The sequence below is a fragment of the Microtus ochrogaster genome, linkage group LG2, assembly GCF_000317375.1.
Source record: "Microtus ochrogaster isolate Prairie Vole_2 linkage group LG2, MicOch1.0, whole genome shotgun sequence".
In the NCBI taxonomy this organism is placed as follows: Eukaryota; Metazoa; Chordata; class Mammalia; order Rodentia; family Cricetidae; genus Microtus; species Microtus ochrogaster.
The window spans coordinates 45,336,224-45,359,685 of NC_022028.1; the positions used below are offsets into that span (position 1 = coordinate 45,336,224).

Sequence of the window (23,462 nt, forward strand, 5' to 3'; positions counted from 1 at the left end):
CCCCTTGAAGCCACTGCCGGACAGTTGTAAAAACTGACCATGGGCTTTGTCCCTAGCCATAAGGTTTGTGACAGCTGGCCAGACTGTTAGTACAGTGGGTGTGAACCCTGAGTAGCACTGAAACCATGGCAAGTTTTGTGTTCGGTGCTGTCCGTGTGCATACGAACTCAGTTAACACACACAGGCGTGTATTCAAGCACATGTGCTCCGCTCATACCCATCTCACCCCAACCCCCTCTCCTGTCTTTGGAACTTTGTTTTGGTCACCAGTTTGCCTGCGTTTTGAACCCAGCTAGATCCTAAGATACTAAATGCAGCATCCATAGTGGGTACCCACTGTCTGTGATACTACCTCCCCCTGCTGGACCAACCAGTCACCTTACCCTCCCGTGCTGGGAAGGCAGAAAGTTGACCTCTGTGGTCTCTCATGCAGATGATGAGTCTCCTGGGCTCTACGGCTTCCTGAATGTCATCGTCCACTCAGCCACCGGGTTTAAGCAGAGTTCAAGTAAGTGGCTTAGGGAGGGAGGTGGTGGACCCTGTAAGTAAACTTTCCTAGGAACGCTGTTCCGGGTCCACCAGAGGTGCGCTGTTCCGTGTGGGACCCTGCTGGATGAAACCTGCTGGGGATGGGATTGTTTTCTCGTCTCAGAGAACGGAGAACGCATACAGATGAGCTGCCACCTGCTGGCAGGTCTTTTAATTACCGGGTCTGGAATTTGAGCCCGAAGCCTGATGGCAGCAAGATGCCAGGGAGCCTAAGGTCCAATTCAGGGAACTGTAGGCGGCGGTCCCCCAAGCCCGGCAGCAGAGCAGATTTAGCTGGTTCGAGACCACCCTTTCTCTCCCAGTGAGCTGCTCTGGCTGTCTAAGGGCGGCCACACTACATCTTCCCATCTCCTCACCTAGGTAGGTCCTCCCAGCCCTCAGGCCCGTGGTACTGAAGAGCAATAGAGTTTTGACCCTTTCCACACTGCTGCAGAACAGGAAGCCTCAACAAGTTCTGGAATGGATCCAATAAAGGACTTGCATCTAGAATATACAAGAAACTCTTAAAACTGAGCACTAGGAAGATGCAGTTTCAAACATTTTGTTTTTAAACGAGCCGTGGGCTGGTGAGATGGCTCAGTGGGTGGAAGAGCCTCCCGTGCAAGTCTGGCCACCTAAGTTCAGCACCTGGAGCCCACGATGAAAGGAGAGAACCTCCTAGAAGCTGTCCTCTGCCTTCCCCACATGCACTGTGAGCACACAAAGACATCTGCTCACACACGTCATGCATACACATACACAACACACGCATGCATACACGCTCACTTGTGTGTGTACATGCGCACAAAAACAACAATGCTAATTTTTTTTGACATGAAAAAGATTTGAATAGAAAACACCTCACCAAAGGAATAGTACATAGCTAGTAAGTACATGGGAAAAAATGCTTGTCATATTAGAAAAATGAGACTTAAAACCACTTTGAGATATTTGTTCATACACCCTGAGTCGGTGATCGTCGGAAAGATGCGCACTCGGGCTGGAAGTGTAGCTCAGCGGTAGATCTCCTCACTGGCATGAATGGGGCTCTGTCTATCTCAGATGTAAAATGCATTAAGTCCTAGTTCAAAAAATCCCCATAGTTTTTTTAAAATGTCAACCCTGCTTAAAAGCCTCAAGTCTCATCTTATCTGAACTCCTATAAAACAAAAACAAGTTACATGTTTCCGACATAAAATGGCACAGAATAAACATTCTCATAGCCAAAGGCCTAAATGGGAGCTATCAAGGAAAGATAGGGATAAAGCAAACTTCAGCAGAGCAAACACTAAAGCCTGCAGTTTTGTGTCCAGCATCTTGGACTCATGATAGACCTCTCTGAACTCGAGAGGATTGGGTAGCCTCTCTGCCCAGCTCTGCCACCTGCAGCCCTTCTCTTTTGATGTAAATTCTCCATAGCTACAGTTTTCCTTGGTGGCTATCCATGGTCCTGACATCTTCACCCTGCTGGGTCTCCATTGCAACTTAACCTTTACCTGTACAGCTTCACCCGGTGGCCTCTTGAGGCCTCCTCGAAGAGACTCCACCTCTCTTATACATTGTCTGGCCCAAGTTGTTCTCTGGAACCGCTGTGCAAGATTCCGTGACCTTCTCAATCTTAATATCTTTCATGTCTATAAAATCAGTAATGCCATGGGGACAGTATTACCAGGTTGCCTGGAGTCTGGACCGCTGCACTGCATCTGTCCCAGCTTCCCTGAGCTGACCTGGGGAAACACTTCCCCAGCCAGTGACTTTGCAGGATCAGGGAACCCTTCAACTGCATCCTCGGTTCAGACTTTCTCCTTTCAAATGAATTTGTATCTTCACACTGGAGATTTTGGGGGTTGGGGTCTTGACCTCAGGGCGCCTTTCATTCTGTCCCAGTTGAAAGCACAGGTTTGTCTTTAACAATCACTGCTGCATGGTCCCCGTGGGTGTTGGCTGCAGCGATCAACTTGTTTAAGTTCCCTTCCTTAACAAACTGCTCGTGGTTTACGTCTGGGTAGGAACCGTGGGCAATAGCCGCGCCACAGCCTGGATGTCATCTTTCCTTGAAACTTCTTCCACGAAGCAAATTAGGCCATTATTTTTAAAATTCAGCCTCACTCAAGTTCTCAGGAGATGGGCAAAATGAGGCCCGATTATTTGCCAGAATGACCTCTGAAGCCTGCTGAGGTGGCCTCCACCATCCCAATGTCTCTCGGTCTTCTGGTCCTCCAAACTCACACCAGACTAGTTCCTTCAACTCTGCTCATGGCATCCGAGGGCATTTCTAACCCAGAGTTCCAGGCACTCCACGTTCCTCCAACAAACCAATTCCAAAGTGCTGGAACCACAGTCCTACTTACCACAGCAACACCCTGCTTGTGGTACCAAGTCCCTGTCTCTCCCCCCGCCCCTCTCTCTCTCTCTCTCTCGTGTTGTTGTTGTTGTGACAAATATCCCAATAGAGGCAGCTTAAGGAGAAAGGGCTAATTCTGGTTCCAGGGTACCATCCATCATGGTGGGGAAGTCATGGAGGCAGAAGGCACCTAGTCTAATCACATGGCACCCAGTCAGTGGGGGGGTGAGGGATACTTAAGCTAGCTTGCTTCTCTTTCTTCTTCGCCAGCCTGTGGAATGGTACCACCCACCTGCAGGCTGGGTCTTTACATCTTAATTAACCTAGTATAGATAATCTCTCACAGCAGTCTGTTTGCAAAGATTCGCCATATGTTTGTTCCATGAGCATCTCCCCCCGCCCTCTTGCCAGGCCTACCCTCAAGACTCATCAAGTAACAGACCAACGATGCCCGAGCTGCCTTTCTAACTCTTGGCCTCTCTCTCCTGACCAACTGTGTTCATTTATATCTGATATTTTACTCTTTAAACTTCAGATTCCCAAGCCAAAGGTATCACTTGCAGCCTCTGTTCCACTGTGAGACTCCTTGCCATCAGTCCAGGGCCGTTCTCCATCAGTGTCTTAATCTGTATTCATCTGGACTCTTGACACTCGACTCACTGATCGCTGTCCTGTTCCACCGTACTGTCCCCTTGCCCTGTCAGTCAGATGTCATTATTCATTGCAGCATCATCTTGGTCCATATGCATGTAGGTCTTTGACGTGGCCTTCCCGATCCCCACTGCCAGGCCTCCCTTACTCCTCATCGAGGACTCCCCTAAAATGCAGGACCCCTTCCTGTCATTTACCACTTACACTTGGTCCAACAAGTACCCCTGCTTCTCATCTTTCTCAGCCCTGCACTGGTGTGAAACTTCCCTTGCTCTAGCTCTGTGTTTCGCGAAGTTCCTGTCAGGGTCTGCTCAGATCCTCGGAGCTCCCCCTAGGCTCCCGTTTCCACCCTTTGTTACTCCCAGGGTAGGAGACATCTGCTGTGGTCTCTCCACAATGCAACGCTCAACCCACCCTGGCTTCCAAGGCCACCCACATCCGCCTTTCCCCCTGCACACCCAGCATAGGTCCCCGTCCCAGCAGGGGCTTTAGCAGACTATTGCCGAGTGCTGTGGAAGTGGGTGTTTTGAGAAGTTCTGTGTCCCAACACCTCTGGCTGGCCCAGGGGTATTGCCTGAGGGGCCAGTGTTTGTGTCAGCCACCGTTTGGGTTACCTTAAGAAGGAAAGGTCATTTTCCCCCTGATGTTGTAATGATACCTGCTCTGACACAAGCTAGCAATACAGAAGACCCGTCACCCTCACCCTGTCCCTTTCTCCCAGATCTATACTGCACCCTGGAGGTGGACTCCTTCGGGTATTTTGTGAACAAAGCGAAGACCCGCGTCTACAGGGACACCACTGAGCCAAACTGGAACGAGGTGAGGAGCCGGCCCCCACCAGGATGTTTTCCACAGATCTTAATCTCTGGGGGCTTCCCGAGGGCTTCCCCCATGTGGTTGCCAGCATTCCTGGAATCTCCTAGAGGTTGGGGGGGGGGCTGTATGACACAGCCAAGAGATTTTATCTCTGTGTTCCTGAGACTCTTACCCACCCACGCCCAGGAGAGGAATAACCCATTTCTCCAGAGAAGCATTTCGGAAAGAATGCTTTAAAAGGCTTTTGAATCCTGCTATAGCCTATTGTATAGTTGTTAGGTTTCTGGCTTGCCTTTTTCCTCCGAAACTGAAATGAACTCCTGGGACTATTCTGGCTTCCGGAGTTCTTAGGCCCTGCTTGCCAAGGTTGTGGGCCTGGCTCCCTGAGCCTCCCTGTTCTGTTTTCAAGGGTCCCGTGTGCTTGTCTTGAGGTACTAGCTTGGCGTAGTCTGTTGGCTGAAATCCCCAACTGTGGGCCTTTGGCGTGGCATGATCGCACAGAAGCATGAAGTTGTCAGACTCTGAGTTACCCTCTCTGGTCTCCGCAGTTGCCGTGACCCTAAACAGCCTTGATTTAGTTGGCACAGGTGGAATAGCCAAGCTACAGAGCTGCCTCCCACCCCTTGCGCACCAAGGAGTAAACCATAAAATACCAGGCAGCTTGGTCTCATCTACCTTGGTCATGTGGCTAACAGTGTAACCGTGTGACCAGATCCCTGGTCTTGCTTCATTGCGTCCCCTCATCGTCTGTCCATTATACATGTTGTCTAAGTAGGACAAGGACACAAGGAGCCCAGTAGTTACCTCAACTTCTCAGGACAAAAAGGCCAAATATAATCTATGATAGTGGCAGAATAAAACCACATGAGGCTTGCTTGGTGATACATTTCTTGCAGTCCCAGTACATAGGAGGTAGAAGCAGGAGAATTGCCTGGCTTTCAAGACTAGCCTGGGCACATAGTGATTATCAGGCCAGCTCCATCTTTAAAAAAAAAAAAAAAAGCCACATGAGACCCATTGTAAATGGCTTTCAGAAAATAAGGGAACTGGGGGATTGTGATACCCCACAGAGGCAACAAAGATGGATTCTAGGTAGGTTGCAAAAGGCCTAGGTAGGCATAATGGGGAGTCTAGGTCACCTGATGTGTACCTGCAGGTCATAGAGGGAATTCACATACTCCTAATACAACTTCCCAAAAATAGCTGCTATACCCATCTAGAGTCATGCATGCCCAGCTAGAGCCATGCGTGCATAAGAATGGATGGAAAATGCAGAATTCCCTAGAGACTCTGAAGGTTGGTAGAGGAGCAAGTTAACTCCACGTTAAGTGGCAAAGCGCAGAGGACCATTGCAAAGCCCTCTGGCCCTTCCATGGATTATGGGTTTTTAAAGAGAATGTACGGAAGCCAGAACTTGCACTTGCTGAACACTGAATTGTACCCCTAGCTTCGGTTTTATTCTTCTGTCTTAGTGTGACAGCAGAATTAAGAGGAAGGGCAGAAATTCCCATAGACTCCCCGCTATTTCAGTCTTATACAATGTAATCTACCTGCACCGCACACCCATCATCGCCCAAAGGCTACAGTTAGCGGTAGATGTACATGCTGTGGGTTTTCACAGATAAATGACGATATGTAGCGCCACTCTAGCACTACCCAGAACAGCTTCACGGCCTTGAAAATGAACTCACTTCACAGGCCGTTACCACCCAAAGTTATCAAACCCTGTCTCTAACAATCACCCCGAGATTCTGATGCCGCTGGTATTGAGACCACTCTTTGGAGACAGATGCCATTGTGCCCAGTTTGAGTTAGGTTTTAAAAGGCTTTTAGAAACTGGGTGGTGGTGGCGTATGCCTTTAATCCCAGCACTTGGAAGGCAGAAGCAGGCATATCTCTATAAGTTTAAGGCTAGCCTGGTCGACAAAAGCTAGTTCCAGGACAGGCTCCAAAGGTACAGAGAAACTCTGTCTTGAAAAAACAAAGAAACAAAGGCTTCCAGAAACTTCCAATCAGAGACCCACAGTGTAGTGACAGCATTGTCCACAGGAATGCTCACAAGGATCCCAGGACCAAGGGAGGAGAGTTATGTAAGGTCTGGGTCCTTCTGGGGCAGCAGGGGTACCATTCTTGTTAAACCGTGGTTCAGACATGATGTTGAACCTGCCACATTCTTGGTTGGACCTGCTTGTTCGTGGATAACTTTCTTTCTTTTGGGGAACCACAGGAGTTCGAGATAGAGCTGGAAGGCTCCCAGACCCTGCGGATACTGTGCTATGAAAAGTGTTACAACAAGATGAAGATCACCAAGGAGGATGGCGAGAGCACAGACAAGCTCATGGGGAAAGGTCAGCTCCAGGTGAGCCCACCCCACTCCCACCCCTGGATGGGATGCTCCATGGCCTTTTCCACGTGAGGCTGCTAAAACGGCCTAACTCCTGGGATGGAGGATAGCGAGCCCAGTCATGGGTCCTTCCTTCTTTTCTCTCTGTCTGTTATATCACACTGTCTTGTTCCCCAAAGATTTTCTGTCAGACTTGTTCTTGCAGCTGAAGCCATAACTTCTCTGATGGTTCTAGCAGCCCACAAGCACTTAGAAAGCCCGTGTTCATTCGGATTGCAGCCCATGCTTTCTCATGGTGCTTACAGCAGATCTTTTCTTAGAAGGGAGTGAACCCAGGACCTTGCGTATGCTAAGCAAGTGTTCTACCACTGTTCTACAACCCTGTCCCTCCCTTGTGTTAGTCAGAGGCAGAGTCCTACTGACTTGCGTAGGCAGGCCTGAACTCACCTACAGGCCAACTGTCTCAGACTTTTCAGTGGATGGAATTGGGTGTGCGCTACACCCAGCTGCAGCAAATCTTGAAGAATGCTCATTTGACGTTCAAGGAGACACCTTCCCAACTATTTCCGGCCCTCTGATGAGCAGTACTGTCTGGAACTTGTTGGGGCTCCAGTTCCCTTCTCCCTCTTGGTATCTGCCCACAACCCAGGCTTTCTTTGTGCATATCCCAGACCCTGGTACCCTCTTGAAGCTCCTGTTACCCAGCCTCACTCAGGGGTGATCCCAAGGATCCTTCATGGTTTCATCAAGTACAGTAAAGAGAAATTCAGGCCCCACTAGTCGTCTTGAACCTCTGGAATCTTGGGAATGGCTGGATTTGAACCAGGACCTCTGAGTACCACCACTGGAAAACTAGGGGTCTCGGTAGGAAGAGAGCAGAGCTGCTGTATCAAACCAAGCTTCTTTGGCACCCCCTTGCTGTGATGCTGCCATATAAACAAAATGTTTCTTGATGCATTTGCTTTGGGGGGGAGGGGAGCAGTCTTGAGTGCCCTGCAACCAGCCTAGTGAAGAGAAGAGAAATTTCCAGAGCTAAGAGCAGTGAAGGCAGCAGAGGCAGCTATGTTCAGGATGCTTCCAAGAGGGAAGAGATACCTTTATATAGAACAGGGCTCAGCTCCAGATACAGCGCAGACAAGTGGGCATTCACAGCCAAGGAACAGTGAGGGTCAGTGGATAGACGATTACTAACGGGAAATGCCGTGTGTACGGAGGATCCTGGCTAGACCAGCCTACTAGGGTTTTTTCTGAAGGAAGGTCAGGTCAGAAGACATCACCTGGAGGAAGATAGGAGATAAAGAACCCAACCAGATATCCAAGGTGGCGGTGCACATCTGTAATCCCAGCACTTTGGAGATGGAGGCAGGAAATCCATGATTCCAGGACCAGTCACGGCCACGTGGTGAATTGTGAGAGGCCAGTCTGGGCTTTATGAGACACAACAAACAAACAAAAAAAGCTAGTATGAGGGCGAGATAGTTGATATGGAGGCTTGAGTGTTATCGCCAGCATCCATGTGTAAAAAAGAGGGGACAGGGATAAAAGCCCAGTGTGATGACTCCCTTCTAATCCCAGCACTGGGAAATGGAGACAGACAGATTCCCTGGACCTCGCTGGCCGGCCTGTCCTTACCTCAATAAAAACAAGGTGGGTAGCACCTGAGGAACAACACCTGAGGTTGGCCTCTGGCCTCCACAAACATATGTACGTACACACACAAAATAAAGCACCCCCAAATTTATGCACCCCTAAGTGTGTGTGTGTGTGTGTGTGTGTGTGTGTGTGTGTGTGTGTGTGTGAGATCTCAGCATAGAGGTTTCTAATAATACTGACTTAACAGGATCCTCACTCAAACTGGGTTTCTGAACATACCCAGGGATAAAGCCATGGTGAACAAAGAGCTGGGAGCCCAGTTAGTATGGTAAAGAAGCTAATCTCATCTCTGTCAGCTCCCCAGCCTGCCGTGCTCTGTGGGACCCGAGTGAGTCATAACCCCGTCACCCTTCCAGCTGTTGTTTCCTTACGTCTAGGCCAGAGTGGGAGACATGATACATCGGGGCTCGGTGACATATCCCTCAGACCTGGTCGGCATTTGGTTCTGTTATTATTATTTGTTACCGTCATGGTTAGCGAAGAGGAATTGGAGACAGTTGGATGCACCAGCCCCCCCCTGGTCACTGCTGTGGCCTAAGATGAATGGCTTCTGGAACCTCATTAAACAGGAAGGAACCCAAATGCTTGTATGGGTCTAGATGACTCATACCCGCCTACACAGTGGCTGCCCTGTCTCCTGGCAACGAGGGCTTGTTCGTGTGATCTCAGGAGGAAGGAAACAGGAGGAGGAGCTGTGACATGGTGATGCTTCAGTCTGGCTCCATCCTTCTGCCTGCTGGCTTTTTCTCACCTGCAGATGCTGTTGTCTGGGTTAGGTGTACCTAGGAGAGCCGCCTGTGACTTGTTAAGGCTAGCCTCCCTTAGCCCAGGCTTCCCCACTGGCATTAGTGTCTTCCATGTGTGCCGTGTGGGTTGAATGCCAAGCTGTCCGTTTCCTGCTGCTGGGAGTTGATAGGGATGGCAACCTTGGCTCAGACACTGAGTAGAGAGACCTGAGATAATATGACCTTGCACTGAGATGATGGATGTCCAAGGAAGGACAGGAAGAGAAGTCCAGTCCCAGGGAGGAGAGCAGGGCCCAAGGCAAGGGTCAGAATGGAACCTGGGACTCTCATGGTATGGTCTATGCACATACCAGGACAGGAGGTGTCAGATTCTTCTGAGGTTAAGAACCTGCCTCAGAATGCTTTTTGCTCCATAAATGTTGTTATCTATCACTTACTTCGAGAACCATAACCTGGTCAGGCAGTGATGGCACATGCCTTTAATCCCAGCACTTAGGAGGCAGAGGCAGGCAAACCTCTGTGAGTTCGAGGCCAGCCTGGTCTACAAGAGGTAGTTCTAAGACAGGCTCCAAAGCTACAGCAAAACCCTGTCTTGAAATCTTTGGTTTCTGCTCTTCCTGAAGATAGAGTTCCACAAGAGAAAGAGTAGAGGGTTCCCTCTTTCTGAATTAGATACATTAGAGCCACAGGTCAGAAAGAGGGAGGGGTGTGATGGCACTGGTCTGGGACGCAGTCACCAGGATGGTGCCAGCTCTTCAAAGAGTCACCCAGCAAGGAAAATGTGAGACCTCACGTACAGTATGTACACAGGACCTTGGCTAGAGTCCATTTCAAGATGGTCCCAAGCTTCTGTGGATTATTCAAGCAAATGAGGCCATCATACACAAGAGCCTGTTGTTTTGCCCTCATGAGGCAGGACCTATATGCCAGGCTCCAAAAAATGCCATAACATGAAGCCATTTATCCCCCAAGCTTTGTGATCCAGAGTAGAGAGACTCAAGACTACAGATGCACCACAAGCCAGGGCCAGCCTACTGACAAGGTCACACTGGCTCAGGTGGCAGTGATGGTGGGGCTAGATCAGGGCATAGAGAAACCTTCACAGGAAGGGACACTAGGTGTCCTATCTTCAGAGAGAGGCTTCCCAAGGTAATGACATCAAGTTTTACACCCCAAGGCCAGCAGTAGCCCAGGATTTGTGGAGATGCCTGTGCTGGGAGGATGCCATTCTGTAGCCTGGTAGGATGTGGTCAGGACAGGGACAGGATCCAGAGAGCACCATCCTCAGCTAGAGCCACCATTCAAAGGAAACTGTCAGACTCAGAAAAGCCTAGGACTCTTGAGGCCTTGTACCCATCAGAGATTTCTCCCTGCCTCTTCCCTTCCCTTGTTTCCACTCACAGACTTTCTAAGCTGATGAGTTCCCATAGATGATGAATTACAAGAGTTCTTTCTTGGGGAAAAACATCGTATCGAGTCATAGGATCTTGTCTTTTCCCATGTTCCCCTCTTATGCCATCTCTCTTAACCTTCTGAGTCCAGCTGGGGTTATGACTCAGGTTCCCACAGAGCCTTCTGGGTCATAATAGTTTTTGTCTTCAGTTTGTTCATTCTGCACATTTTATATCAACAGAATCATGCCAGAGGTAATCTTCCGTGACCATTTTGGTTTTTCGAGACAGGGTTTCTCTGTGTAGCTTTGACTGTTCTGGAACTCGTTCTGTAGACCAGGCTGGCCTCGAACTCACAGGGATCCAGCTGCCTCTGCCTCCCCAGTGCTGGGATTAAAGCTGTGTGCCACTACCACCCAGCTGACTGTTGTTTTTAAGGGTTATCTGCTTCTTAATATTATTAATAAGTAACTAAATAAGATTACTCTGCCATGGCCTACAGTTTTGTTTTCTCTGATTATTAGGCTATTGTGATTGGTGCCACTGTGACCCCTGGCATTGGTATAAGTCAGTATGGATGACTGCTTTCCAACCATAGGCAGAGGAGGTTGCAGGTCCCATTCAGTGCTGCCCTGGTTAAACTGAGGCATGCCCCAGCCTGTCCTGGTGTGTACTAAGCAGTTTTCTAGGCAGGCCCCTGGGTAGCCGTCCACCAAATCCACTGACCACAGCTGCCCTTCTGCGTTCCTCCCCGTCCAGTCCCAGTGAGACAGTGGTGTTACAGGTTGCCCTTCTGAGACCACTGTATGAGCACACACGTGCTGGCTGCCCAGTGGCTGTGTGGAACTGTGGCACCTTCCAGCCCCAACGGCCCTGAGGGCTTTAGCTTTTCCCTGTGCTTCTGTTTAATAGCCCGTGCCCCTCGGTCATCAGTTTTTCCAAATCCTGGTCTCTTGCTGGTTTGTTTCTCTGGAACTTTAAGTAACGGCATGGGAAAGGGTGCCAGCCTTGGCTCCCGTTAGCGGGGTAGCCCATGGGAAGGTGCGCCAGTCTGGACTGCCGTTTGCCACATAGCCCAGCCCTCCTTATCCTGTTATTCTTTACATGGTTTCTGCTCTGCTAAGCACATTCTGTTCTCTGAGGCAAATCCACCTATTCGAGGCTGCTGTGAGAACCGAGTGTCTAGACACCAGCGTAAGTTACAGATGGGGCCCTGGTGTCGGGCTAGCCTGACACCAGCAGCTCTGGGCAGTTAGATACCGGTAGACCTCGGTGCTTAGGAGTGGGCAGGGTCTAGATCAGCAAGTCCTTGGAAGTTCGTCTACAGGGGATGCTCTCTGCCCCAGTCCCGTTGACGGCAGTATATGCGATTTAGAACTGTCAGCAGGCCTGGAAGCATTCTTACAGGACCCTACCAGCCTGAAGTGGACTGACCAACAACACACGTTACTCAGTGTCTCTAAATTTGGACACAGGAAACCACCCACTCGAAAAAGGAGACTCCGGCATAAGAGGAGACTGTGACATGTCGGAGTTCCCGTAACCAATAGGCCCCGGAGCGGGAGCTGTTTTTCCCATATACTGACCAAAAAACAAAAGTGGAATGTGAGGATGATGGGAAGCTGGGACCTTGGCTGGCCCCACTGTAGGGTGGAGCTTCCCCGGGAGAGCCTGTTCAAAAGGAGACAGAGGCTAGGAGCTCGCCACTGTGCTGCTGTTCAGCTCCTCAAGCCTCCTGCCGCCTGACCCCCATCGCCATGCAGGGTCTCATTCGGTTTTTCTACCCCAGCCGGGCAAGCCGCAGCCGGATAGCCTCTGCTGAAAAACAGCTGTGTGCCCGAGGCACTGCCCTGTGGACCCACATCCGATGTCTGGTGTGCAAGGGCAAGGTGGGCCAGTCAGGGCCTGGGGTCCCAGGTGGGCTGGGAAGGGTGGGTTCCAGGCACCCATGGCTCAGGCGGCTGCTCTCCTTACCCCTCTGCTTTCCCAGTCTTAGAAGAATGCTATCACTCATGACCTTTGCCTATTCTGGGTTTCTAGGGATGAGGGGGTCCCCGTTATCTGTCCTGGGATGGAAAGGGAAGGTTTGCCTTTCTCAACTTGCTTCTGAAGAAGGAAGGGGCGCTGCTGTCCTTGGGCAACCAAGAGAGGTGGGCCCTGGGATTCCTACAAGGAAGTAGGAGGCAAGAACGGGAGTTTGTCCTCACCACAGATTCCCACACTGAAAAGAGGTTAATTCTTTGCGGAAAGAGCCTGGGAAGCTGTGGTGGTTCTTTTTTAATCTCTGAATTTTGGGGTACTAGAGATAAAAATCCAAGGCTCTTTTTGTTCGTTTGTTTGTTGTTTTAGTTTTTGATTTTTGAGACAGGGTTTCTCTGTAGCTTTGGAGCCTGTCTTGGAACTAGCTCTTATAGACCAGGCTGGCCTCGAACTCACAGAGATCCGCCTGCCTTTGCCTCCCGAGTGCTGGGATTAAAGACATGTGCCACTACTGCCCGGCGAAATCCAATGTTCTTGTTCACACCAGCAAGAGCCATCCTCAGTTCATGGTGTGTTTTCAGAAGCCCTCCGGTTGTTTATGTAGCCTAGCTAGTGGTCTCTCCGAAGCCCCCTGTGATAGCTAAGGGGTACTCATCAGGCAGGGGAAGCAGTGCCATAGATGGGGGGGCACGTGGCAGTTATGAAGACTGCTTATTAGGTGACATACAGTAGGGTCCTATAGACCGACTGCCAGACAGCGTTCTGCAGAGGTCAAAGTAGGATGGTACAGTGAGGCTTCCGTCTGATTTTGGGGTGCCGCTCTATGCCTTGATGCTCTTGATGCTCCGCCCTCCCACAGTCCCCACTGAAATTAGTTTTCATCCCAGACTGCCCTGCATTCAGATCTGGAAGCCCCTCTGACAAATACAAGGACTTAGGCTCCATCTGTGGCAGGGGTAGAGAGCAGGGCTCATGGCAGTGAGCTCTGGCACTCTGAGGTTCAAGAACTGTCTAACAGGTCAGTCCGCCTCTCTGGCCGCCATCGGAGAGTATAGGACAGCAGCAGGGGTGGCCACTGCTGGGCAGAGCCTCCAAGCAGTCCTGAGGGCCTCTTCTAATCATTCATCCTTGGTTTCAGTTGGACCCCCAAACTCTACAGGACAGAGACTGGCAACGGACTGTCATCGACATGAATGGGGTAAGTGCCCACGGGGCTCTGTTTGCGTCTGTCTCCCACTGAAAGTTAAAGCAGACCCAGTTCCATCCAGAACAGTCAGAAGAAGGGTAAGCTTGAGATATTAGCTGGAGAACAGGCTCCAGAGGAGGCCGTGTAGGTGGGAGGAAGGGGTACCCCACAGGAGTGCTGTGTACACGGCAGAAGGGGAGAGACCTCCAGAGCAGACACGCCGTACACAGGAAGGAACGCTGTATCTGGTGGCTGGTTGCCACCCAGACCCTGCGTGTTCCATCCTGAAGGAAAAGATCTGTATTAGGGGCCCTGGGACCGCATCTCACAGAACACTTCAGATCCACTGCGGTCGTCTTTGGCTGTCTTCAGGGAAATGGATCCAAAAAGATTGGGACTAGAGCAGTTTTAGAGATTTTACCCCCTTTTTCTGATGATTTGCAGGCATATAAGCAGTCTTGGACACAGGCCCAAACATAAATATGAAATTTATTATTATTTTATATATAACTTACACACATAGCTGTGGGGGGGGGTAATCTTATGTGTCTTAACTCATTAGCAGGGAGGTCAGTTGGGTGCAGAACTCTGCACGTGCATCACGGAGTTCAGGGACTTTACAGTTTGGGAACAGTTTAGATTTCCAGCTGCAGATGCTTGACCTGTTGCTTTTGCTGTGGATCCTTTTTTGAGGGGTAGCGGTGGTTTGATTGTTTTGTTTTCTTTTGCTTTGTTCTGATACTTTGAATTGAAGGCTGTACCTTGTGCATGCTAAGTTTGCACACCACCGCTGAGCTACTCACTCCAACCCCACTTATTTATTTTTTTAATTATTACTTCAAAAACTAAAGGGAAACAGGGCTGGAGAGACAGCTCAGGGGTTAAGAGCACTGATTGCTCTTCTAGAGGATCCAGGTTCAATTCCCAGCACCCACATGGCAGTTCACAACTGTCCGTAAACTCCAGTTCCAGGGGTCCAATACCCATGGCAAAACACCAATGCACATTAAAAAAAAAAAAAAAAAAGACTCTTACTGACTACAACACCTCATTATGGGGCCTTGACTTATTGCCCTGGGGGTGAAAAGGTTTCTTGGGCTAGGACCTTCAGGGACCCTGAGAGCTCAGCCCAAGAGGTCCAGAGGGTGAAAGACCCACGCCCTCTCTTTCTATTGCAGATCGAAGTGAAACTTTCCGTCAAGTTCACGAGTAGGGAGTTCAGCTTGAAGAGAATGCCTTCCCGCAAACAGACTGGGGTCTTCGGGGTCAAGATTGCGGTGGTCACGAAGTGAGTGGCTCACGGGTGATGTGGGCTTGTCTGTGAAGGCATGCTGCAGGCAGGTCTGAGGGAAAGACCTGGTCTCTTAGTGCCTGGCCCTGCTGGCTGCCTTTTAGAGGAGGGGGGGTTATGGAGAGAGGGGTAGCCCCAGGGAAGACTACAAGTCTTTGCTTAGCCACCTCCTGTGTTTATTGCAAAACCAGCTCAGGAATGTCTCACCTCCTGGTCAGGAACTGCCCAAATGCAGGACTTGCTTCCCTCCCTTTGGATAGGTTGTAGTCCCGAGTTCCTGTTGAACAATTTGAACCTCGGCCCTCTTGTTATGAGCCTGTTGCCAGGAGATGCCTGTTTGTTGGTTTGAGGGCAATTCTTGGGGATACAGGCCACTTCCTCCCAGACTTCAGCCACTTCCCCAGGATGGAATATTGGCTGCGCCATTCATTGTCCAGCACTGACATGTGTCCAAGCACACTCTTGTCCTCTGAGAGATTCCAAGCTGTTCCAGAAAATGAGGATGTGTACTCCGGGGAAGAAGACACGCCCCTCTCTTCCCCCATGTAACTATGGGGTTGGGGCTTGGAAGGGACCTGGTTGTGTGTGTCTGAGTCCGGCTACAAGTGAAGCCAAGTTCGTGTCTCCACGCAGTGGTTTCTAGCTTCAAAGCGTTCTCCTTCCAGAGCTGTACCAGGAGGTCCAGAGGCTGTCATAAGAGAAAGCCTTTAAAATGGCAAGGTGCCTGGGTACTTGCAGCATGTCCCAGGATCACTATTGCTGAGATGAACACCATGACCAAAGAAACTTAAGGAGGACAGAGTGTATCCATATCACTGTTCGTCACTGAAAGAAGTCGGGGCAGGAACCTGGAGGCAGGGGCTGATGCAGAGGTAGTGGAGGGGTGCTGCTTACTGGCTTGCTCTTCATGGCTTGCTCAGCCTGCTTTCTTTCTTTTTTTAATTTTATTCTGTGTGTATGCCTGCAGGCCAGAAGAGGGCCCCAGACCTCATTATAGATGGTTGTGAGCCACCATGTGGTTGCTGGGAATTGAACTCAGGACCTTTGGAAGAGCAGGCAATGTTCTTAACCACTGAGCCATCTCTCCAGCCCCTCAGCCTGCTTTCTTATAGAACTCAGGACCAGCAGCCCAGGAGTGGAAACACCCACAATGGGCTGGGCCCTCCCTATCAATCAGTTAGTTAAGAAAGTGCCTTAAAGCCAGATCTTATGGAAGCATTTTGTCAATTGAGGTTCCCTCTTTTAAGATAACTCCAGCTTGTGTCAACTTGACTTAAAACTATCCAACACACAACAAATGCACGGTGTTTACCCTATGCAAACCTTAGCTCTCAAGGAGCCTCAAGGGATTCACTGCACAGTGTGCAGGCGCCTGGACCAATACCCTGCCCCAATTCCTGTCTTAGAGGTGAGAGTGTTTTAGGACTCCAGGAAGCTTTTGGTCCATTCACAGCCTAGGAGCTGTACTTACTGGGGCATTGTTGCCTAGGAAAACTCCTAGGTTGAAAATGAGCTCAGAGCACTTTCCCAGCATCTATGAGTTATGCATGTGTGCCCTTCCAGAACCATGGAAGAAAATAGCAAAGCCTCCTGACCTTCCCATAGCATTATATATAATTCACAATATGATTGGCTGCTTCAGGTTCTCAGAAAGTTAAGAACTCGCAGCAGGAAGGAAAACTTGCCCAAGGTTACATGTGTGACCTTGAACTGAACACACCTTCCTCTCCCCCTGCAGGAGAGAGAGGTCCAAGGTACCCTACATTGTACGCCAGTGTGTGGAAGAGATCGAACGCCGGGGCATGGAGGAGGTGGGCATCTACCGAGTGTCTGGAGTGGCCACAGACATCCAGGCACTGAAGGCGGCCTTCGATGTCAGTGAGTATTGCCTAGCAGTGTGGAACAGATGGTGTGTCCACACTGAGACTCCCAGGGGGCCTAGAACATCAGTCTCTCTCTTTTCCTTCCTTTCTGTTTTATTATTGAAGAGTACAAGGCGGAAACTGGATGCGGCAATATGAGCCTGTGCTTTAACATCCAGGAGGATAAGCCAGGAGTAGCTACTGTCAGCCTGGACTACATGAGTTCCAAGCTAGCTTTAGCCTCATCGTGATTTCCTGTGTCAAATAGATAGATGATTGATTGATTGATTGATTGATTGATTGATTGATTGATGGTTGATAATTAGTACCTATAATCCCAGTATTCATAAGGTAGACACAAGGATTGCTGCAAATTCAAGAAGAGCCTACAGGCCTTTTTTCTTTTTTTTTTTGTTTTTTTTGTTTTTTTTTGTTTTGTTTTGTTTTGTTTTTCAAGACAGCGTTTCTCTGTTGCTTTGGAGCCTATTCTGGCACTCGCTCTATAGACCAGGCTGGCCTCAGACTCACAGGGGTCCACCTGCCTTTGCCTCCCGAGTACTGGGATTAAACACATGGGCCACCACCGCCCAGCCTACAGGCCAATCTTATGGAAGAATTTTCTCGGTTGAGGTTCCCTCTTCCAGGTATATCTAGGTTTGTTTCACCTTGACGAAAACCAACCAGCACAGGGTCCTTACCCAGCATCCCCAGAGAACAAGAAAATAGAAGCAAGACTTGACAGGACTTTGTACTTACAGAGTCTTTGTACCGCTTTCCTGATCTGGGCCATCAAGCACCTTTTGATGAGCTTGCTGCACCTTCAGCTTCTCTGGTCAACCAGAGCAGGCCTGCTGTCCAGTGCACAGGACCAGTGGCTGCCTAAGTCCAAAGAAAACTCCTAATAAGACCACAGAAATGACCTTAATAACCCCAGGGCCTTCCTGTCGAAAGAAGCTGCCACCCAGCAGCTGTTCGGTACGGAACAGAGTTGCCTGATTCCTACCTAGGCTCCATGAGCTCTGCCTTCTCCTGCCCTGGCCTGCCTGGCTCTGCACCTCGGTGGTTCTGCAGCTGGACTGCCCTTCGCAGCACAGAGCAAAGACATGGGCAGAGGTGTGAGATACTCTTTTTCCCAGCAACTCTGCCCAGACTCCATCACACAGACACTTAGGAGAAAGAGGACAGACTACATAAAGGGGCTGGGCACTTACATTAGGCAACATGGTGGTGGTCACATTAGCTCTGGCAGGGTTGCAGAAACCCAGCCCACATAAAGGCTCCGTTTCTATGTTCTTTCCAGATAATAAGGATGTATCCGTGATGATGAGCGAGATGGACGTGAATGCCATTGCCGGCACGCTGAAGCTTTACTTCCGCGAGCTGCCCGAGCCCCTCTTCACTGATGAGTTCTACCCCAACTTCGCAGAGGGCATCGGTGAGCATTGCTGGCCTCGGCCTTGCTGGAGGCATCCCCCTCCTTCTTCTCTCTACTGCCACTGTTAGGAGAGGGAATCAGGACCATTCCCCTCTACTCTTCCATATTGGAACCCGACCTAAGAGAGCTGGCTGTGTAGGAGACAAAAGCCAAGCCATCTGTGGGTTGTCCGTAGCTACCTCTCCTCTCAGGACGGCCAGAGGGTATCAGTGTCTCCACTATTGTGTCCAGCTGTGGGACCCTGATAGCTACAGCATTGGATGGATGGCGTGCCAGGCCAAAAGGAACCCCTAACACTTGAACCCCAGGTCCTGGCCCAGACAAGCAGAGGTTCAAGTCAACCTGAAGGATGGTACTCAAAGTGGCCACTGGCATAGACCAGCATAGCTCCTGCCTCGCCCTTAGGATGACCCAGCCTGTAGGGCCAGTTCACCAGAAGACCTGGACCGTCAGGCCTGAAAGTGCCCTTTGGATGCACATGAAAAAAGGGAAACTCCCAGGGACTGGGGCAGGGGCCTTTCAACCCCCCAGTTCTCTTTATCCCGACTCTGTGTGCTTCCTTCAGAGTTTGGGCTCTGTAGGTCTTAACAGCAGCAGAAAGTGGCCCTGAGCACAAGCAGCAGCCATCAGGATGCCTGTTGAACAGGTGCCTAGGGTGCTGTTGACCCTTTGAGATGAGAGAAGGCTTTCCGGGTATCTCCCATGCCATATAAACAGCCGCCACAGGGTCCTTCTCAGTGGGGGTTAATCTAAGCTGTGTGAACCCAGACAGTGATGGGTCTGAACTTTATGGTGTCTTCCCTCCTAGGCTTTGGATACCTCATCTGACATGCTTAGGAGAGGTCTCTGGCTTGTGCTATATGACCCTGGAAACTAAGCTTCCTCTCTCTGCAGCTCTTTCAGACCCTGTTGCAAAAGAAAGCTGCATGCTCAACTTGCTGCTGTCCCTCCCAGAGGCCAACCTAGTGACCTTCCTTTTCCTTCTGGACCACTTGAAAAGGTAGTGCCTGTTCTCCCATGCAGCCCAAGACCCCAGGAAACGGGACACCAAGGGCCTTTTTCTCCTCCCAGGTCTGCAGTAGTTTCCCATACTAGGGGCCAGAGCCTTTGCCACCCTGTCCCTCTGCACCGTGACATTAAGTCAACAGCCAGAATTGCACTTAAACTTGTCCTTTACTCCCAGATCGTGTGGCTCTAGAACTGTCCCAGCTGCCCACTGGCCTTGAGTTCTCTTGATCCTGGGCTTCTCGGACCCTGGGGTGGAATCCTTACCTCTGCCCTGAGTGTGGTGATGTTGAAACAGGATCCTCTGCTTTGGCCTTACACAGGGTGGCTGAAAAGGAGCCAGTGAACAAGATGTCCCTGCATAACCTCGCCACAGTCTTTGGCCCCACGCTGCTTCGACCTTCTGAGAAGGAAAGCAAGCTTCCTGCGAACCCCAACCAGCCCATCACCATGACTGACAGCTGGTCCCTGGAGGTCATGTCCCAGGTAGAGGAAAGACTGTAGTCAGTGTTACCCTAGCTTGACACAGGTGGTCTCAGCCTACCCCGGCCTGGGTCTTGTTAGTCATTCCCAGCTCTACTGCAGAGGCCTACCCCCTACCCCTGAGAGGGCCAGGAATGAAGGACCCTGGCTACCTCGATTCCCTCTGCACCTGACTAGATTTGCAGGGCCCAAGACCCAGCCCACCTGCTGGTCTTTGGAGTGCACATAGCCTAGGTCTTAAGACTTCATCATGTGTAGTCGGACACCTTCCTAATCTGGGGTGTCTTGATGTGTGGGGCTGTTGTCACTGACAGGATCTCTTAGCCCCTGAGCTGGGTGAGCCAAGGTGAGCTCCCCAACCCCAACCCAGTGCACCCTCTTACCTGTCTGCCCTCCCCTTCTCTGCCGGGACAGGTCCAAGTGTTGCTGTACTTCCTGCAGCTGGAGGCCATCCCCGCCCCCGACAGCAAGAGACAGAGCATCCTGTTCTCCACTGAAGTTTAAAGGCCTGGCATCAGCCGTCTCTCTCATTAAGAGGCCCGCAGAATGACCTGGAAACCTGTGACAAGAGAATCCATCCCCGGAGTGGGAACGGGACTCTTCTTGTGGTGTAATTTAACCATTCCCAAGCTCTGGGCCATCTGTCAAGAGACAAGTACCCAAAGCTCAAGGCCCAAGGGGGCCTATACAAACCATCCAGGTGTGTCTGCAAGTCCCAGGCTGGCCCCAGACTGTACTCTTCCCTTGTTGCCGCCAGAGGGCACCCCAGGCCAGCCCATCCGCCAGCCTGCGTACAAGGGAAAGGTGGCGAAGAGAGTGGTTTTTACGAATCTAATTTATCATAAGAGTTTTAAGAGAAAAAAAAAAAATCTCTACTGGATCATTTGTTCCGATGCACCCTCTCTGGGGAATAGGGACACCACCAGATCCCTCACTCTTGTGTCTTGAATAAACACTGCTGCTGCTTCATATTGTGGGGGCCACAGCCATGTCCCTGTGTGGGTGGGGATATCTCCATTTCCCTGACTTTGAGTTCCGCTGTCTGTGTACCAGGGCTTGAGACGCCGCCGAGCCAGCGCTGTAGCATCTTGACTCCTTGCTGCTTGCTTTGTCTTCCTCCAAGGCTGTCTGTGCAGAAGTAGGTCAGGCTCCTGTTGGCTGACACTCTTGTTTTTGCTAGCTGTGCAGTTCTCAGGAGTATGCTCCATCGCAGCCCAGAAGTGTCCGGGGACCAGACACAGGGGGAAAGGAGGTCCTGGCCGTGCACCTTACACTTCCTTCTGCAGGGAGAGCGGCCGTGTCCACTGATCCCCATCGCCTACCTGGCACCTGTCTCCCTTTTGGCTGACAAAGGCTGTGACTTCTCTGGCCTGGCTCTGACTACTCTCTCTGTCCCACATAAACACCACGTGATCACATCCTTTCCTTGCCCTCAACTGAGCAGACTCAGTTAACTTTTGTAGAGGTTTCTGCTCCGAAGCAGCAACTTGCTCTAGTGGCTTCTTTTAAAACTTTGATCCGAAATAGCTTTTGATACTTGAATATTTTTAAGTTTTATACATAGTTTCTAATTTTTTTCCTAATGGATTCAGACACCTGATATAAGATACTAGAATGTACACCGTGGACAGGCAGTGTCCCATGCAGCATTCTGTCTTCCTTCGAGAGCCAGCTTTCTTTTTGCTTGGAGTCATTTCTGATGTCTCTGGGACATCGGAAACATGGGAAGAAGGTAAAGAAAGTCAGACCTGGGGTGGGAGCAGACCCACCTTCCGAGAACATCTGGGAAAAATAAATCCCGTATTCGGGCGAGAGTTGGGATAGTCTCTTCCTGACCACCCTAGAGAGTAAAAAGAGAAAGGAGACACCACCAATTATTTTCAAGGAAGAAATCCACAAATCCTTGCATCAATTTTAAAAAGGTCTTAGAATCCTACACTTGGGAGGCTGGGGCAGAATTGCCGTGAGTTCAAGACCAGCCGTTGGCAGCATAGAGCTTATTGGTCCAGCCAAGGCTCCAGTGCAGGGCTGTGGGACAGGGGTGTGGAGTAGACAGGGAGAGAAGAAAGACTGTAGACTTGAATCCCAAGCTGCTCCTGCAGAAGGGCATGACTTGGGGGTATAGATTGCTTGTCACAGAGGACTCTTGCACCTGGTCACATACCCCACGGTCCCTCCCACGTGTGGAAGGTGGTGGGTATGTCCACGTACAGCATCTGCCAACTCCACAACCCATGGGGATTCCCAAGAGGCAGGGCCATGTATTCCCCTACCGTCTGCTCTTGAACCTGCCCAACGTATTGGGCAGGAAACAAAAGGCCCTGCAGGGTCTCCATCTGCATACAGTATTTGTTTAGTTGGCCTTTTTTTTTTTTCTCAGCAGAGCCACCCTTTGGTCTGCCCTTGAGCATTTTTGAACCCAGTGGGCTCCTCTAGTCTGGCTGTCCATCACAGTCCATCTCAGTGGCGCTGACCACTGAGATGGAACCCTGCTGAGAAAAGCCAAACCCAGCTGTTGATTCTGCTCCCTCTGTTGTCTCTTGATTTGCCTCTGTCACCTTGAACTGGAAAGCAATATAGCAACGTGCCAATTTGCGTTCCCTCGGCCTCTCCTTCCTCCGTTGCTCTTTATTTATAGAGATGTTGTTTGATGATGGAATGGTCACTCTTGCATTGTTCTAAAAGTGTTCCTCTGCCTTCAGGCCATGATGGCACTGGCTGGGGCTGTCTCTGTTAACCGTCTCACACCCTCCAGGCCTGTAGGCTGGCAAAGCCACGGTGGGGCATGGAAAAGGCATGGTGTTCTGCAGGAGCGGGATAACCTGGCTTTCCGTCTGCAGAGAGAGTGATGGCCCAGAGTCCATCATGACTGTCCACCAAGCATGGCTGCCAGACTCTAAAGGAAGAAGTGCTACTTTCTTACCTTGGAACCTGGGTCCGGGGTACAGAGGGTGTGGCTTCATGGTGATAACCTGGCCTCCCCAGTGGGTGGATGGTTTCTTAGCTGCAATCTTGCTTTTGAGCTCAGCTGTCTGTACTACCCCTGTGCCGGAAGGACCCACGGACACTCTCATTAAAGTCTCCTGAGACTACTTCAGTTTGTGGTGGTTTCTAGACGGTCAGTTTCCTCTGAGTTTGAACCCCCTGCATTCCTGGGGCTTGACAAAACTAGACGCCGCGGGCATAGAGAGGTGCCAGTGGTACAGTCGCCCTCACTGTCCAATCAGGCCTTGGGCGAGAGGGAGGGGGAGAAGGGGCCTGCGTGGACCATGGTGGGAAGTCCTGGTTTAGTGGAATCGGGTGCCCACAGGCAGTTGCCAGGCAAGCAGTTGCAAGATTCGGAGTAGCAGCTGAGTCCTCAAGCATGGGGCAGTCTAGTTTGGGCAAGGAACATAGCCATGGCTAAGGAGGAGAAAGAGGAACCACATAGGATGTTAGTCCTGCCCCTGCAGGTGGAGGAGATGGCAATAGGGTAGCTAGCCAGGCCTGCCTGCTCTGCCGGGCCCTGGTTCTCACCTATACCCATACCCCCGTTTTAAGCCCCTTAGCCTGCTGGGATTGCAGGTTGGGGCAGCTGGACCCTACCTTTGTATGGCATGTAGAGGAGGTGACACTCTTAGCTGCCTCTAGCCTTGCCCTCAGAACCTGCTTATAAGGAAGCTGAAGCTGGTGAAAGTGGGCACGTGATATGGATTCTTCCTTTGATAGTGGTGGCTTGGGAAGAGCCTTTCATATCCGACTGTCCTT

The 23,462-nt window shown here is 50.6% G+C and overlaps 1 protein-coding gene across 1 annotated transcript in view; it reads left to right on the forward strand.

The window, feature by feature from the left end:
• Positions 1-22,802, forward strand: part of Bcr (BCR, RhoGEF and GTPase activating protein) — a 118,746-nt gene extending 95,944 nt beyond the window's left edge. The window contains exons 16-25 of the mRNA XM_013351189.2: positions 434-508; positions 4,245-4,342; positions 6,567-6,698; positions 13,592-13,651; positions 14,818-14,927; positions 16,669-16,808; positions 18,093-18,227; positions 19,122-19,227; positions 19,556-19,718; positions 20,130-22,802. Coding sequence (XP_013206643.2) covers positions 434-508; positions 4,245-4,342; positions 6,567-6,698; positions 13,592-13,651; positions 14,818-14,927; positions 16,669-16,808; positions 18,093-18,227; positions 19,122-19,227; positions 19,556-19,718; positions 20,130-20,219 — 1,109 coding nt within the window. The 3' untranslated portion in view covers positions 20,220-22,802. The remainder of the gene's footprint in view (positions 1-433; positions 509-4,244; positions 4,343-6,566; positions 6,699-13,591; positions 13,652-14,817; positions 14,928-16,668; positions 16,809-18,092; positions 18,228-19,121; positions 19,228-19,555; positions 19,719-20,129) is intronic.
• The last annotated feature ends 660 nt before the right edge of the window (positions 22,803-23,462 follow it).